Below are 19617 nucleotides of genomic sequence, written 5' to 3' on the forward strand. Positions count from 1 at the left end.
TAACTACTTCAGTAGTTACACAATTTCATACAACATTGGATGACAGTTCAGACTTGGTCATTGAAAATCACTAAACACATTTGTTAATGAAAATTTGTGCTGCCATACAAGATTGTATGAGATTGTGTACTTTGTTGAATAGCTATAGTATATACTTCCTGAAAAAAGGTACAAAAAGCAATATAAGAAAGTTCAAACTCAGATAAAAATAAATGAACTTTACAATTTTTTAGGACTAATGAACTACCTCATGAAGTTTGTATGAAACTTCTCAGAAACCCATTTCAGAAATTAATAATTCGGAAATGGGATAAAAATAAGAGAAAGAGATTGTAGTATAGAAAGAAGTTTTTGTTAAATGGTCCAATTCTAACAATACTTGATAAAAAATATTCCATTTCTAATCTTACTCAGTAGCAGATGTATCAATATGGACTGACAGCAGTCATTTTCCAGAATAAAACATTAATAGCATAAGCTATTGATTTGCTATTCTGCTGATATCTATATACAGTAATGTTGCTGATACAAAGCTAATGTGTGTGATGCTTTCAGATCACAGTTTTAATTAGAAATTTACATTCTGATTATACTAGATATTAACTTTCAAAACAATCTACAGTAAATAATTTCAACAAGCCTTATCTTGATCATTTATATTTTTAAAATTTATAAGCTGGATAACAATCTAAACTAGAAAACATAACTACCATAATTTTGTCAGTAGTCTGTGGTTTATCTTGTTTAAAAGTGAATTTAAAAGTGAATAAAATGCTTAAGTGATGGAGTGGGTTATCTACCAATTTTAAGTTGCAGTTACAAACTTATCAAACAGCTTCCCCTTTGTCTAAAATCACTAAGAGCATCTTTATAAAATATGAAAAATCCATTTGTGCAGTAAACATTTGCCATTGTAGTTTTTTCTAAAACCATTAAGACATTAGTGATTAAAAGCATGTTTTGCATTTAGTTACCTATTATTCAATTTCTGTGAATTCAATCCATCACGCACAAATGACTTGCAGAAAATGCCACCTTCTGCCAGAAACAATACAGCATATTACTCTGGTTGCAAGCTCTTAACACACACAGACTATTTACATAGGCATAATCTAGTAGCAAATATAATACACCAGGAGATTACACAGAAGCATAGATTATTAAACACCCAGGAACCATACCACAAATATACTCCACAGGCAGTATTAGAAAATGATACAAACAAAATATACTATGACAGAGCCATAATCACATAAAACAGTTTATCACAATAGACCTGACATCACTCTCATTGACAAATGCAGTATGGCAATATGCCATATTAATGTATATATTAGATATAAGTTTAGTTTTAAGTTTTCTTTCTTTGTTCTTCCTTTTGTTTTCTCAAATTTTCTATTAACATTCCTTCCTGTGGGTGGGGTAACCCTTTCTATGAACCATGTTAACAATGGGAAGTGAAGGCCCTGAGGCTACTAGAACGATAAGAAGGTTCATTCTTGGGTTGGACTCTCAGTGAAGGTAGACGTGCGAAAGTTACATTCCTGCTCGTCATCTAGAAGGACAAAGAGAGAGAAGGTGGCCTACAGAAAGAGAAAGGACCCCGCTAATGTAAAGAGAGATAGACAACATCCCTTGTATAAGCAGAATCTTCGAAGAGATCCGGAAAAGATCAGCAAGAAACGATTTAGAGTGGTTCCCCACCAGAAGAGTGTCAATACCAAACAGAGAACCCGGGTATTCCTTATAACCTCCTCTATGATACTAAAACTTCTTGCTTTTCTTTCTTTCCTTTTTAGTTTATAATTTAGTGTAAGTTAGCTGTAAGATTACAATTCCGTCTTTTCTTAATTGTCGCAAGCACATTCTTTTGTTCTGTATTCGCTCGATTCCTTGCCCCAGTTTAGGATATTGTATAACATCCAGAGTTTGAATCCAAAAGAATCCTGTATATTGCTAATCACATGAAAAAAAAATAATTGTTATTTTTTTTTGTGTACTGTCTTGTGGACTATTGTACACTTGCATGACTATCACAGCAGTAAGATCACTTATATAATAGACATCTCTGTTCGAAACACTTGTAACATAGAAAATGCTCACACTGAAAAAAATCAACAAATTTCTTGAGTGAGTGGAGTGTATTTCACTCCACTCACTCAAGAAATAAGGCAGCTATGGAGGATAAGGTATTTATTTTACCTGTTATCCTCACTTCTACTGGTGTTATACCATATACACTACACAAAAGTCTAGAAACATTAAACCTTAATAAAAACATATACATGGCACTACAGAAAGCTGCAATATTGAACACCTGTCACATTGTTGGGAAGTTTCTAGATGTTGACTCATATACCAATAACACAGCTTAATGTTACACTTGTTTGGGTAGCTATGCTTTGACTTTAGTTAGGCATAACATTTGGCATTAGTATCAGCTGAACACGACATTTGCAACTTAATAACAATAGTAATAATAATAATAAATATCAAAACAGACAAATATAAAAAATTAAATAGAAAATAATTTTATTGCCTTATTGATTTATCTAAAAAAATTTGTATATAAATCAATTCTCAATGTCCTCATATGATGATACCTGGATATGCCATTGCATAAACATGTCAGTCTTAATAATTAAGGCTGGTTCACATTATGAAGTATTCTGCAGAAACAAGCAGCAGTAATTGCTGTCATGACATCATTTTATGACTGAAAAGTAGCACATTAACAAATCGAGTCCAGTGCAACTTTTACAATGGCAAGTGGAAAGTTGGACATTTGTCCAATGACAAGATTATTTGAATGACATAAGTTGTTTCTCAACATGGCAAGTTCCCAACCTAATGTTCAATCATATTTTGTGATATAAGCATTGAAATTTTAATTGAAATGATGAGAGGACACAAATCTTGATCCCCTCTTGTGGTCTTTGACATATATGATTATTTAATCATATTTCGACAATTTGGTTAGCATGATATTCTAATTTATCTATTTCCAAAATATAATTTTCTTTCAAATTCTCTGTTTAGACTTATCATTGTTCCTAAATTTTGTGAGGCATTATTCAAAATTAAATACAATTTATCATGATTATCCTTATGGTAGCATCCAATTTTTATTTAAGCTACAACCTTATCCAACACTTTGCTCATCTACAGTCAGTATATGCTTGTGAACATCAGAGCTACACAATGTACAATGGGAACAGGTCTTTTTGATGTTATGGAATTTTCCACTATAATGTGAACTAACCTTTACACATTTCAAATTATTAATATAAATTGAACATCAGCAAAATGTCTCTTAAAAGGAATAAATAAATCTCTGAAGTTGTTGAATTTTTTACTTATTTTTCAATATTTCATTCTAGTTTAAATTTTCTGTTTTAACTTAAATAGTGTAAGTTTACATGTATTGTAAACACACTTTTTTCCTGAAACTTGTTATTTTATTACCAAATCTAAATTGTAATTGATGAAAGCAAATATTCTTTTTTACAATCTTTTTGATGTTTATTGTATGAATAATTAATAAAAAGATTATAAATATATTGAATTTAATCATGTTTTATTTTATTTAAACTTTTTAGTGTGCAATGCCATTTTGTAAATTTAAATGTAGTGATGAGGTAAATATATATTAATTATATAATCAAATTAACTTAATAATAGTTTCTTATATTTATATATATATATTTGTATATTAATGTTTAGAGACTGGATTGCTATCTCCTTGATAACAATGGTTTTGTTGTAGTTTCGGAAATTCATGAGCACGTAAGTTTTTAAATAAATCTATATAATAAATATATAAATGAACATTTACTTTAATATCCTTTTTTATAAAGTTTAACATAATTTTCAGTCAATAATTCATAGCTGTATATAATCCCAGTGCAAATTTACATTGATAAAAATAAAGTTATTGTCATATAATTTGCACTAGTTCATATCATTGTGTAATTGTTTTGTTGGTACATCTACAATAAAATGGTACAATTTGTAAGGACATTTAATAATTATTAAAAAATGTATTCTCAAATCTAGGAGAGCTGTTAAACAATTCAATTTAAAATGACATAATCCACATCATGGGTGAAACCAGTATGCTTAAATAAAAAAAAAATGACATAATTCTTTTCTTTCAGAAAATTCTAAATTAAATTAATTTTTATTATAATTATTAAATCTAGTATGAGATGGCAGCATAACTGCCTACGTCTAGACAAATTATTTAATATTTAATTAATTACATAGTGATATTAGAGCTCAATAATTCAGCACTCATTTGGCTTTAGATACAACGAAGGTTTAAAATCCAGAATAATAAAATAGTTAGTCCCTTTTTACAACTTTTACTTTATAATTTACAATTACAATGAATGAAACTAGTATATTAAAAAAATTTATTTTAAGTCCAAACAATTAATCACATTTGCTCATAATGTAATATGGAAATTAAATGTTAAATGTAATGTTACAATCCAAGAACCTTTTAATCCAGAAGAGTGAATGATCTCTTGTCATCTTTGTCTTTTTTGTCACCAGACACATAATAAATGACATTATGTCAAGATTTCTTGACATAACAAAACATAAAAGATGTTTTGTTAGGTCAAGAAATCTTAATGTTTCAAAAGAATTGCCATAGTTTATATTCAGAGACCTATATCCACAGACCTATCATAAGGGAACTTATAAAGTTTTTTATCATTCTAATATCAAATTTATTATAAAATTAATGTGAAATACAATATACTCTTGATTATCCAGGCTAATCACCTTTTTTGACTTTAAATGTAGTTGACTACTTGTGTGTGTCCATGAATTTTGTATTAATATAAAATTGCAATTAAATTGCTCCATTAAATTGCTCCATACTCCACACACTACTTGTGTGTGTCCATGAATTTTGTATTAATATAAAATTGCAATTAAATTGCTCCATTATAACTTCCTGGATCTGTTATTAGAACAAACTTTTACCATATTAACAGTGAAAAGTATGAGTTTTTTCATATCATTTTGGCATTTCTCTATGGTCAGATTGTATTAATTGTTCATGATTAACTAAGCAAAAACATTTTAAGCTAAGCTTAAAACAAAGATCAGCTTGGATATATTTATTTTGGCTCAATAGACATGTAAACAACACTATATTTCATTTACAAATAGAAGTGAGTGATCTCTTGTCATCTTTGGCTTTTTTGTCATCAGACAAACAAACAATAAAAGACATCATGTCAAGATTCATAAGTGGTCTTCTGAAAAAAAGAGTGAAGAAAGAACAAGAAACAATAATTCTTTTTTCATAAAAGAATTATATTTGATCTTATGCTTTTCATCTATGTATATGTTCATATAATTATTAAATTTGGCTATTATAACTATTATATACATATACCCACAAAAATCTTTAATAACTGCTATAAATCCTGGTATGCATTTCAGCTTTTAAAAAGGTCCTCCTCAGCAAATCTGTGATTTTTTCCCTCAACTTAATGTCAAAGATGAATGACAGAATAAATATTAAAATAATAGCAAGAAGACATAGCCATCCAATTAACCCAATCCTACTTTGTTCAGATTTTTATTGCAAAGGAGCCAGTATTCAAAGTATTAAACAAAACAAGGTAACCACAAACATCATATATGATCCTACACTTAATTTGTTATATAGAAAGGCAGCTAGGGTGACAAAATACACTTCTATCCTGAAGAAACCCAATGATTTACAAATTTGTATGTATGAAAAAGATACACAGTACCAACTTTGAATGCCCAGGATATATAGTATGCTGTTACATTGTAAAAGGTTTCAAGTAAAGCATCCTCTCATTCCCTCCTGGCATATTTAAAAGAGCATGAAGCAGATATAAGAAAAGGAGTTCACTCTGTAACCCCAGCTGCATACACAATTGACACTGAAATAGAGATTGTTTTTAGTGAAGTGGAATTAATTTAACCAATAAAGTGAAAAGAGGAGTTGAAATCATTAGAATAGCTTGAAATTTATTTATTGGAGAGAAAAATGAATTGCATCAATAGCAAAGACCATGAGGATGTTCCTATCTTTTAGAAAACTTAATTGTGCTAACTTAAAGCTTAATTGTACTTAATTAGACAATGGGAGAACTGAATAGGTTTCTCCTTGAAATAAGCATTCTGTTTGTATGCACCACCCTCAAGAATTAGCAACCTGCTTTTTTATCTGTTTATTTTTTTTTATTTGTATGCTAATTCTAAAAGAGGTTTTTTCTATCATTTGGAACCATAAAGTCTAAAGTCTGTTATAGCAGAATAAGCAGATTTAAAAATTTCTGTGATTGAAAAATAGTTCCTACAACAAAATAAGCAGGATTTAAACATTGTAACACAACAGTCTAAATTTGAATATTATTCTGTGATTTTTGTTCTCATAAACATCATGAAACCTGATAAATTTGTAAAGCCAAGCACACCTTATATAGCTCCAGCAAGCAGAATTAGTACAACAAATGTTTTTGGTTTATTTTATAAATCTGCTTCAGGTTTGAAATTTTACAAATTTGAATTTCAACATGAAATGTTTTAAATTTTTCATGATGTTAATTATAAATTTTTTTTTAAACATTGTAATTGTGTATACATAAATATATTGAACCATTATATATTAATATGTATATAAATAATAAAATTAAAAATACAATAAAAATTACAAATACAATGAACCATATGAAGTACTTATGTCTACATCTTATTTACATATAATTGTTTAGGAGGATTATTGCACCTCTTACATAACAAATCCAAACCATGTGTCCTTAAACATCTGGAACAAGTGGAAATTTACAAGGCCACCTGCCATAAATCAGTCATAAACTATTGCAATGTTGACTCCTTCTCCACTGTCTGAAAGTCTTTCTATGAAATATAAACTCCCTTTCCCCCTCCTCTCTTCTTATGCTATACACCCCTTCCCCTATACATGTTCAGCAATTTCCAGTGTTTTTCTCAGCCGTTTGTTGCCTGAAGATGCCTGTTTAACATGGGTGAAATCATTTGCACTTTGTTTATAATTTTGTTGCCGGTTTGTTAGGTTATTGTAATGTTTATTATTATAAAAGAATGATTGCCAAACATTAGATAAGAATTCTGAGTCTTTATGGTTAATACAACTATTTTTCAATATGGTATTGAATATTTCTAATGTTTCCATTGTAAGAACACTGGAACACTTAGGCGATATTGAATGTAAACTGTTTTTATCATTCTTGCTTCATTTAGATTTGTAGACACCCCAGGCTCTGTTGCATATTGAGCTAAAATGGTTGTAGGTTTGTTGTTATCTATGTCATGTTTGTGTTAATTGATTCTGCATTTTAAAGATCTAATTGTTGAACCAATGTACTTAAGTTGGTGATTATATCTTGCATCTGTCAGTGGGATAGAATATACACCCAGTGCATTATTGTTGTCTATTTCATCTTTGCTGTTATGTAATAATTTGTAGATTGTGGCATTTCTACAAAAGCATAAGCTGTTATTTAAATATTTAGCAATTGGTTTATAAATTGATATGAGTATTATCAAATCTATAATTATGCATCTAGTTTCTGATATGTGCATTTATTCATTGGATACTCCTTATGTGGATGCTTCTTTTCTATTTTTTATGCTAGGTTTTGAATGACACTTTTATCATATCCATGTATTCTGGCTATTTTCTCTATACATTTGAATTCTTTCATCGTATCTGCGATACTTGAACAGTGTGTATAAGCCCTTCTGACTAGAACTTGAATGCTGCAATTTTATACATTAATGGGTCTTGTGAATGGAAAGGTATGAATAATGGGTAATAATTCAGTTTGTAGAAGACCCTAGTATTAATATGTTTATTTTGAAGAGTCATATTTATATCTAAGAAGTGTGCCTCAGTATTACTGCATTGTTCTTAGTTTAAACATAGACCATATGCAGTTATTGTTAAATGCATTTAACATCTTGTTGATGTCCGGTTTTGATTTCCATATTATCAGAATATCAACAACATATCTATTGTAAAGGATAATTTCTGGTAAAAATTTGTCTAAAACATTGTTTTCTAGTTGTTTCACTACTAACTCACATAAGTCCCCTGAAAGGGGGCTACCCATCAACACACCTCACTTTTGTATGTAATTGTTGTTGTTACATTTGAAAAAGGACATATAACAATAAGTAGGCAAGTTCCAACACTTGTTTGTGATGTAGATGTGGCAATTGAATGTGTTTTAAAAGAAAATCACTTAGTGCACAAAAACATGATTCTAAATGTATTAGAGAGGTTGTGGCCAAAGTTCAAACTTTAAATTTGTACAGCAAGCAGAAGTACACATTTGACATTTGAACTCCAAGCGAAACACGTTGTGCCACATGTTCACATCATGCACTGACTCATGGGATATTGTTAAAAAATGGCAGAAACATTTAAGAACAACGAAGATTACCAGCAAAAGTAAATAAACAAGTTAAACTATTTTAAAATATTTAGAGGATGTTTAATAACAATAAATAATTATTTTTGACTTTAATTAGTGTCGTGTCTCTTACTATACAATATAACAGTAGGAAAATTCCAATGCGTTTTGCCTATTCTTACGACATACTTTTGTTGAGGGAAGTTCTGGCTTATATAAACCTAAAAGCAGCTTGGAAAATTATTTTTAGAAATTTACAAATGTATTATGCTGTTGATTGCAAAAGATGCCATGAATGAACAAACCTACCTCTACAGTATTACGATAAGCTATCATGAACACATATATATAAAAATTCTATAGGCACTTCACACAACTTGCAAAAAAAATTGAATAATTAACTAATTTCTGGATTAAAACTGTCTGTTTCTTTACAATGTTATTCATAAATGCTTAAATAATCATTATTTTAATAAAATATGTCATAATTTTAACTTAAAACACAGAAATATGCAGACATTTAAGCCAAATCTCTGCACACCATACTCAACACCACACTTAATAGAGCAATCCTTTGTTCTTGGTGCTTGTCAGCCTCAGGAGTTTTGGACACTCTACTTTATTTCAATATCCTGCTTCGCCACGCTTTGCAGGAATTTACAATTTATTGGTGCAGTTGCAGTCGCATTACAGATTTTTCCTGACATAAAATTTTATATTATTATAACATTTGTACAGTTTCAGAGTTTGAATGATTAGTAAACAAACAATAAACTGTAAGATACATTGAAAGATTTGTCAGATTGTATAGTCTATGCACAGATTTCATATAGACAGTCCTCACACAATTTCTGAAGTTCCAGTTCATATACACAGATAATCTACAGTTTATTATTGTATGGTAATAAAACCTACTTAAAACCTGTTACCGGTGAGCTTCGCTGAAAATCGTTACAAACGTTTTCGAACTATAAAGTTCTTCTTCAGGTAACTGACGACCGTTAATCGAATGCAATTCGAATAAAATCCTAATGGAATACGATTCCGAATTCTATCGCTTGGATCGTTGACGTCATCCAGGCATGCGCTCTTACCGGCTGTGTATGCGTATTGCTCGATTCAAGCACATACTCTGTACTTTTGGCAGCAAAGGTTCACTACCCGGTGGGAGTCGAATTCGGAAAAAAGACATAGGTAGTACTTTTTCGTTTTTGCATTCTCTCAGAAAGTCGTATCTGGCTCTTGCCTTAGTTAGGCGTATGAGCGTTCGCTTGTAGCTATTAGCCGGCATCGCTAATTAATACGTGACAACGCTCCACCGGTAACAGGCTTTAAGTACGTTTTATTATTTAATCCGGTGTAGTAGCAGTTGTCACGTATTAATTAGCGATGCCGGCTAATAGCTACAAGCGAACGCTCATACGCCTAACTAAGGCAAGAGCCAGATACGACTTTCTGAGAGAATGCAAAAACGAAAAAGTACTACCTATGTCTTTTTTCCGAATTCGACTCCCACCGGGTAGTGAACCTTTGCTGCCAAAAGTACAGAGTATGTGCTTGAATCGAGCAATACGCATACACAGCCGGTAAGAGCGCATGCCTGGATGACGTCAACGATCCAAGCGATAGAATTCGGAATCGTATTCCATTAGGATTTTATTCGAATTGCATTCAATTAACGGTCGTCAGTTACCTGAAGAAGAACTTTATAGTTCGAAAACGTTTGTAACGATTTTCAGCGAAGCTCACCGGTAACAGGCTTTAAGTAGGTTTTATTAGTTTAATCCGGTGTAGTAGCGGTTGTCCCGTATTATTGTATGGATATTTAATTGTGAATGATTGCTGAAAATGAAGTGCACTACAATCTTGTAATTTTTGTATATGATATTTTGTTATTGCAGTTTATAATCACCGAATAACAGATTGCACATTGTCAAATATGTTTAATAACTATCAACCAGATGGATGAAAATTTGCAGATTATAAAGTTCATGCACATCTCATATAGAGAGTCCGCACAGAACTGTTGAAGTTCCGGATTATATGCACAGACAATATATGGTCTACCGTCATGTGGATCTACAGTTGTGCTTACTCGCTGAATATCTTCTCGCATTGCAATCTTGTATATAATGTTTTGCCATTACGGTATTAGAATAAATGATTAATTGGTGGTTGGAAACGGAAACAATATTTGTTGCACCAAATATTAGTGTGGTACAATGTAAGTGATTGCTATTTAACCATAGAATGATGTAGTGAAGCTATAACTATTATGCTATTACAGGAATTATCTAATGTATTGGAAATAACTACTACTGTACCACAACTGGACCATTGGATTATCAGGAAAATACCTATTTTATAAAATCTGAAGGACCTCAAAAGAATATAAATTGAGGTATTCTTGAAACCGTGTTTTCTTATATGTTGAGCATCAAACACAAGACCGTGTTATTTATTAAACACTTTGCACTTTTCCACTTCTATTAGTTGAAAGTCAACTAATAGAAGTGGAAAAGTGCCAAGTGTTTAATAAATAACACGGTCTTGTGTTTGATGCTCAATATAAATTGAATGAACAGTAGAAAAATATAATATTAATGACTATAGATTATTATTCCAAGCATGAGTATTTATGGTTGATATTTGATAAGATATAAAGTGCCCGGAGGACAGATTATATTCTTGAATTGTAGCATATTTTGATAAAATTTTTAAAGTATGTGTAAAGAGTGTTGTTATTTATGAGACTACTCTTTTTTATAGGCCAGGTCATACTCAACATTCCAAATGCCATTGTCAGACTTCTTGGCTTACAAGATGGTGGCACTCAATGTTTGATGTTCACATTTTAGAGATAAAAACTTCGGCCGCAACCTCTCTATTGACAGATATAGTAAAGCAAAATCTAGCACCGTCATGTACTTGTTATCTTTTAACTTTAAAATTGTATTATAAACGACTCGACTGACCAGATAATATAATACAAATAATTCTTTATTAATACAACTAAACACTTGTACATCCAGCTGGTTCCCTCAAGCTACAACCTTGCTGTTCGTTTTTGCCACACCCTTCCCAATCCTTTCAACCCATGTTGCCGCCTCGGCATGTACACAATTACATTTAATGTTTATTTAAATTATCAACATATATTACAAAAATTAATTTCATTTAATTTGGTAAATAATTTTTGTGGATCTTGTATCAAGAAGAAAACATCCACATCTGGGATGCTGATGGAGTGATTCTGGTGAAATTTCTTGAACCTAGGCAAACTGTTAATGCTGCTTGGTACATCATGACACTTCATAAGCTCTGTTGTGCATTGTGTGATATACGTCCTGGAAAGAAGATTATCCTGCTGCACAACAACACAAGGCCCCACACTGCTTGTTACACCATGGAGGAAATTTGGAAAATGAAGTGGAAATTTCTTCTCATCCTGCCTACAGCCCAATTTAGCATTCACTGATTATCATCTTTTCGGTGCTGCAAAGGAAAACATGTGAGACCAATGCTACAAAATGGTGGAGGACATCAAGAAAGCAGTGAACCAGTTTTTTTGAAGTGCTGGAACAGTGTTCTATCATAAGGGAATGTTCAAGATCCCACAACAGTGGGAAAAATGCATCCAAAATCTTGGAAATTGTGGAAAAATAAAGAAAAGTCTGAAAAATATAGTGATGTAGTTGTTTTTCCAAAAATAAATTAATCTGATTTCTAAAAAATTGTGAATAAGTAAGATCTAACTGGAGAAATAAACAAAAGAAACAGTGTAGTATATTTAATAAATCAAATGTTTTTGATCTAATACCATAGGCCTTCCTCAGTGAAGTACACCATTTAAAATAAAACAAACATAAGCATATTGAATTCAATGGAAATAATTTAAAATTAAACAGTTGTGAAAAGAACACTCTCACAGAAAAAATTAACAATTACAAGTAATACAAATAAAAATAAAGATTAATATAAACAAAAGTAATTATAAAATGTAACCTGGCCAGGTTACATTTTATACAAGGACTTCCATGCTGAATCCCTATGATACTGATACTGACACTTTAGTAGACCCATATAGTATAAATCATAGGGATGTAACACCTTATCTCATAAAAACATAAGTAAAACGTTTTAATGTTCTACTCACACTTATTAATACTGGAGTGCAAGTATAATCTTCAAACCTTCTTTGTAGAACCATCAAAACAATTCTCCAGTGGCTTATTACTTTGATAATGACTAATGTTTTTTTATCCTTCAGATGGATCTTCTTCAGGTTGAACATAAATGTTACATTTTTAAAAACATTATGTTAATTGAAAGTGTCTCCAGGATAAATTCACTGCATGATGTCATTGTTATAAAGTGGGGTACAAGTTATTAAACCCATTTCAAACTGATATTTCTTCAATTTTTTTTAATTTTGATGTTATAAAAATGCCCAGATGTGGTTTAAAGTAATATCTGCCTTGCGTAGGATAAGTGTTTTTCATCTTTGAAATTAATGCTTCTTCCTTGTTTTTCGGCTTTATATATTTGCAGCAATTCCAAAGTCCTAATGTTTTCCAATTGTTTGACTCCTAATGATGGTGGCATTCAGTGGATCAGTCTGTATGTCTGTATGTACTGTCTGAGGCATAAAAAGCAAAGACAATAATGAGGCTGTTGTGGCTGATTGTAATTACATTTGATCAATCTCTTTTGTAGGGAGCCTATGTACTCTATCTAATTCCCACTGGTCTCTATGGTTTTTTAAAATGTTTTAAACAAATTTTAATATTTTTCTGTTACTTGTAAAAGGTTACATGCATAAATGTTTAAGCAATCATCTGGGACTAGTGTGCACAAAGTGAGACACAAATTTACGTGAAATTTTGTTTCACATGATACCTGCTGCTACACACTACTCACATAAAACAAGATTGTACTGTATATTTATTTATATTTTTGTAATTGTGTAGTTTTTATAGTATTTTTGTTTAGACAAACAAGTAGAAAATTTGATAAAAATTGCCAGGACAAATAAGTTTGAACATACAAATATAAGAAAAATTCTTAAAAAAGATAATACATAAAAGTGTCTTTTAGCTTTGTATTTTAATTTTTATTAAATGTATTTATTATTATTAATTGTACTGTCACCAGAAGAATGTTTTTAAAAGTTTTATAGATTGAGGAGGATGAGTAGCCTCTAAGAAAAAGTTGACTCTGCCATGGGACTATTAATTTCTTCATGTACATGCAAAAGGACAAAGTTAGAAGACACTTTTATGTATTGTCTTTTTTTAAGAATTTTTCTTAAATTTGTATGTTCAAGTAGACAAATTATTTTATTGAAAAGAAAATGTTATTTTTATTGCTTAATCTAATAAAACAATACATATTTGTATTAGTCTTCAAACTTTTTGCTCTCCTCACCATTCTGAATTTTAACTATTAATAAAGTCCTGTTTTGTATGATGCTTACAATAGATATAATAATGATTGTTTTGTTTTTACAAATATAGACAGGAAAATTTTTTGGTGAAATTGATTTTACGATATTTGATTCTTTAGTTGATTATGGAATATATAATAGGTAAGTAAAATTGTATTTTGTTACAGGTATTTTTTAATTCAGTATAATTATAATGACTTTTTTTAAAACAGAGTAACAGTGCATGATTATCAAGCTATTTGTATAGAGATTCAAGCTTCATCTGGACCTACAGGATTTTTACAAACGGTAAATTATGAATAATATCAATAATAATTAGAAATTATAAAAACCTAGCTGAAAATATGATTAACTACAGTATTTAAATTTTATTATAAATATAACAAATATATAATTTGGAATTTTAATATTTTATTATTGCATATGTAAATAATTGAATTGATTGCATCTTAAGAGAACTTATATTGTACAGAAACAAATTTTATTAAGCATTTGCCATCAACTAAATTATAGCAAAAAATAATTTTTTGCCTTTAAAACAGATACTGGAACCTCATTCAAAAAATTTTTAATTTTAATATTTTCTAATTTAAAATCAAGAGACTGAATTTCTTGTAGCAGTTCATAATATTTGGAGAATAATGTTTTTGAACATCGTTTTATTGATTTTTATGGGTTAATTAAATAGATAATTTTGCATATCAGTCTAATGAATGTTGAATAACCATGGTTTCATGATGTAATTTACACATTATTAGGATAATAACCGACAACACATTAAAACTGGCAAACTTATATAATATCATAAAACAGACAGTTGCATGCAAATTAAAACATACACATTTCCATCAAACTAAACTTAGAACTAACCTATAAGGCTGTCTTCCTTGACCTTATATCTAATTTATTAGATAATTAAAGTCCAAAAATGAACAAAATGAGAGTTGTTACCAATGAATTTTAACATTCATAAAAATTACAATAGTTATTTTATCATTAAGAAGTTTCTGTTATTAAAGTTTAATTAACACTAACATGTTAGGTGATACAACAATAAATGTAGTAAAAAAATTAGTTTTAAATGAAATTATTTTAAACAACAAGCAAAAGAATTTAACAACTTTTATCTAACAAAAATTGCTTAACTTCTGACTTAAAATCTACCTTACAATTGCAACTTTTCTCAAACCAGTTACCTATTTGTCACATTCAGTGTCAAGTGGGAAATACATCTTGGCTCTTCTTTTGAATTTTTTTAAGCAGTGGATGTGACATCATATTTCTGACATAATTTTTCTAACATCATTATGGGCTCATCTACATATATAGTTGCTAACAATTGTTTATGCTTATCTACATACTTATTTGCTACAATTGTTTTACAATTCTCTCTTGTCAACAATTTTCCCCATATAATATTTGACAAAATATATTATTAATGTTATGTTACTAAATTACTCTGTGATATAACAATTTAATGACTGCTTTTTAATTTACTAAATTGTAGATGCATTTTTTGACTGGGACCTATTGACATGTGCAACAATAAACACAGAACAAAACTATCAAGTTTTTAAATGAAGATTCATTTTGAATGGAGCTGTGAGTTTTTTTGTACTTCAACAAGATGAGAAAAAAACTCAAACAAAATATAATTCTATCAGAAAACATAAAATAACATTTGGGTTCAATTCCTCACAGCCTTAAAACTAATCTATAACTTAACAGGTTAATAAAAGAAAGAGATGGGAAGATTCCAAAGCTGATTTTGACAGTAAGGACCTAGACCTTGAATTTTGAGGATCAATGTCTTGTTTATGGTGATTCCAATATCAATTGGATCCAATACCAGAAACATAGTAATCAAATTGTATGGGCTGAATACAGTATTATATAATCTCTAATTTAAATTGTAAATGTAAAGTATAATTTAAAATATAAAACCTTGATCTCACTAGATATAATATTCAGGTGTTAATTTATAAACCAACTAGAAGAAATGTGGTAATCAAATTCAAAAAGGCAGAGTCCTTCCCTCCCTGTCTGGAAGACATTCTACAACATCTCCTAATTTTACATCTGACTCCTACATCATCCAACTTTACCATGTGGACAGCAACCAAAATTGAAAAAAGTTCTATTTTTTTTTTTAACCTATCATTCCATCATACTATATTCTTTTTTCAAATGTTTTCAAATCTTTTTACCCTGGCAATGATCTTTTAACATGAGAGAAAAGTTTACTACTTAAGTTTTTTTTTTTTTTTTTTTTTTGCTGGATTTTGGTATTTAAGTGTCTTGTTACTTGACATATATCCAGTTTTATAGTCATTGAACTGAATTTTAAAATCCACAAATGCAACAAACCATAATATTTATAAACCAAGCCAAATTGCAATGCACCTTATTTCATTGGCTATGCATTACTGATATCAAAAGCAGGAAGTATCTATTAATATGACTCAACCATGTATAATATATAGATATAATAACTGATGTAATTTATGTTGGATTTTAAAAATATACAAAAACATATAGTAATCTGGCATTTTTCATTAGCCAACATCACTCTAGTCCCCTAAGTGCTAGATTATCAAACTTCTAATTAATTACATGTTAATTCAATTATTCAAACTAAAAAATATAATTTTTTTCTTTTTTTGACATCTTGTTTTTGAATAGCTGTCTTTCATTTTGGAAATAACGTATTATGCTTGATATTGTTTTACTGAAATTCAAGGATGGATGCTTAAGGTAGCTAAAATGTTAGTATGGAAATTAAAACATTGCAGATTTAACAATGCAATGTTTTTACCAGTTTAAACAATTTATAATATTCATAACAAAACAATTTGTAAAATATTAATTTTTTAACAAGTAAAGAATTTACAATAAATACTTTAGCAAGCATTTTCCTGAAATTCTTATAGTAAACATTTTTTAATAATTTTATATGCATATTTTATAACACTGAAAAATTATAAATATTATATTTCATAAATAATTTATGAAATATAATTTGAGTATTAATACCTTATAAATCTGTAAAGTATATTATTGCTAAAACGAAATATTTTTCAAATAGAAATATAAGCTGTCTTAACACACAAAGAAAACTCTAGTAATTATATATTTAAACTGGAGACAATAACTGATAGTAATATATTGACATATTGAAATATTCTAAATATCTCAGAATCAGTTTATTTTACAAATAGATTCTCTAATCAATTCAATATGCATCTTTCACATTGTTTTGCTATGACAGGCATTCACACACAGTATGGACATATGCTGTAAACTAACCCATAATAGACAGACTCTCCACATGTAATTCAACACTGATGGCAGTATGACATTTGATGGATATCAACTTAGTAAAGACGACTGCTTTTCAGGAGACTTGATGCATTTTTAGCAATGGATAAGCAATGCAAGCAGTGTTACTAGGTCTGGCAATTTATCACCAGGTTTGACAATATCTATGACCTGTTGGCAATTTGGCAATGATTTTTTTTCAATCTAGCAATTTTTCTATGTTGTTATATATTTATTCAAGGTGTGTTTGAATTTTTTCTTAAAAACAGGGCTGGAGTCAGGCCTAGGCAAACTAGACAATTATAATTGCCTTTATGCATTGCCAGATCTTAAAGGAGTCTATAAGTCAGTTCATAAACTTTTATTTCTTTATATTTGACTTTAAGTGGTTAGTGAATGAAGTGATTATTCTCTAAATTGATGGGCTTTCAAGGCCTTCATTTATTACTAACATCTGTAGAGTATGGATAAATGCAATTATCAGATCAGATTGGTTTGAAAATTGTTGGTATCAAATTGTATGGGCAGAATTCAGTATTATATAATCTCTAATTTAAATGTGTACATATAAAGTATAATTTAAAATATAAAACCTTGACTTCACTAGATATAAATACGTTAATATTGTTTCTATTGAATAACACATCTTGTTAAATAAAATTATTTTTAACAAATTCTATTGAATGAATTATATAAAATCATATAGGACTAAGATTAATATGACAACAGTGAATTAGAAAATTATAAATAGTTATTTGGAAAATTCTGTTTATTTTCAGAATGCAAAGAATTAAATGTTTGTGTGTCTAATAACTTCTTTACAAATTTTTTCTAGCCTTTTAGTGTTTTGAAAAATGCAATATTATGGTTCTGGGGAAAAATAACATTGTAAGTATTATAATTAAATAATTATGATAAATAAAAAAATAACATAAATATTTGAAATCTTTATTAAAAAAAATTAAATTATTATTTATTAAAATTTTATTAGTAAACAAGCATCTCATATCTCTTTTTGTATTCTATTATTTTTTGCTTAATTAAATTTTATCATGCCTCAGTAATTGCAGATTAAACACTTCTTCCTCAATGTATTATACTCAGAGTGATTTCTGATGCTATTTATCTTTTTTTTCATATTTTATGGAAAGACTAGAACACCAAAGGTACCGAGACACAGTTTAAAAACCTTTCACAGTGTTGTATAGAGAACCAACGAATGTTTTTGGCTTCCACTGAGGCCTTCTTCAGGTTGAGAACTAAAAGTAAAAGTTATCCCCACACGACTGCCAGAATGGTGTAACCCATAAAATAAATAACCTACGTGTCACGTTTCACCCCTCCTCTCGGCACTGTTCGAATTCCTTGAACAGGAATCTCCATGCATGCGCAACCAAGTCCCCGTTCTTACTGTTGATGCAGGTGCCTTTGACACTGGTTTTATATATCTCCCACACCTCTAGATGCCGTATGTCATCGAAACGGAAGGCACACCAAATTAACTTCGTGCTCGGGAAGTCCGCCCAAATTTCTGGGTCGGAAACGAACATCATAAGGGCCGTGGTGTGTCTGTTGTTTTTGAGGTCCACCTGAAGCTCCTGTAACCATTTCCTCATAGAACGAACGGTTGCCCCAATGTAAACCAAGTCCCTGCCAAACCTATCTTCTCTGATGGGGACGGAATAAACCCCAGGGGCCCTGTCCTGATCAATCGCGTCCTTAGCATTACACAGTAGGTCGTAAATCATGCCGGATCTCCTATAAGTGATACTAATGTGACGGCTTCTAGCTATCTCTCTGTATAGTGGGTCAAGCTGCTGGCAGTAATGGATGACCAGGCACCTGCCCTCAGTAACAAGATGCTGGGTGCCATCTGTCGCTGACAGGGTGTCCGGAATGCGGCGCAGGGTAGGACGGTTGGCGTAGGCATGGACCAGGCTGCGGACCAAACCTTTATTGTAGCCATGCTCCACTGCTATAGTGTCACGCTCGTAAGTGTGGTGCATGTAAGCTCTCCTAGTTAAGGCCTTGAAGGCCGCGATTTTGTAAGCAAACGGGTCGGATGAGCTTGCAGGTATGTATAGGGGTACATGGTCCGGCTTGAGATACACACTTGTTACAATATTGCCCGCACAGAGGCGTATGTTAACATCTAGGAAATAGGCATGCAAGTCGCTAAACTGGTTAAGGTTAAGTGAAAGGCCATATGCGTTATCGTTCATGCATGCCAGAAAATCATCCACAATTGGTTTAGTTTTCCAAAGAATGAAGATGTCATCAACATATCTGCTGTATAGACTTATGTTATGTGCGAATTTGGGTAACACCTTTCCCTCTAACTGCCGCACAACTAATTTGCATAGGTCCCCTGAAAGGGGGCTGCCCATGGGTACTCCCAACCCT

General features: G+C 30.6%; 1 protein-coding gene across 1 annotated transcript in view; it reads left to right on the forward strand.

The window, feature by feature from the left end:
• LOC136972729 (voltage-dependent calcium channel subunit alpha-2/delta-3-like) overlaps positions 1-19617 on the forward strand; it is a 154067-nt gene that overhangs the window by 117154 nt on the left and 17296 nt on the right. The window contains exons 6-10 of the mRNA XM_067267336.1: positions 3600-3638; positions 3724-3786; positions 13967-14037; positions 14109-14184; positions 18050-18102. Coding sequence (XP_067123437.1) covers positions 3606-3638; positions 3724-3786; positions 13967-14037; positions 14109-14184; positions 18050-18102 — 296 coding nt within the window. The 5' untranslated portion in view covers positions 3600-3605. The remainder of the gene's footprint in view (positions 1-3599; positions 3639-3723; positions 3787-13966; positions 14038-14108; positions 14185-18049; positions 18103-19617) is intronic.

The sequence above is a fragment of the Centruroides vittatus genome, unplaced genomic scaffold, assembly GCF_030686945.1.
Source record: "Centruroides vittatus isolate TY-2023 unplaced genomic scaffold, ASM3068694v2 contig_301, whole genome shotgun sequence".
Taxonomy (NCBI): domain Eukaryota; kingdom Metazoa; phylum Arthropoda; class Arachnida; order Scorpiones; family Buthidae; genus Centruroides; species Centruroides vittatus.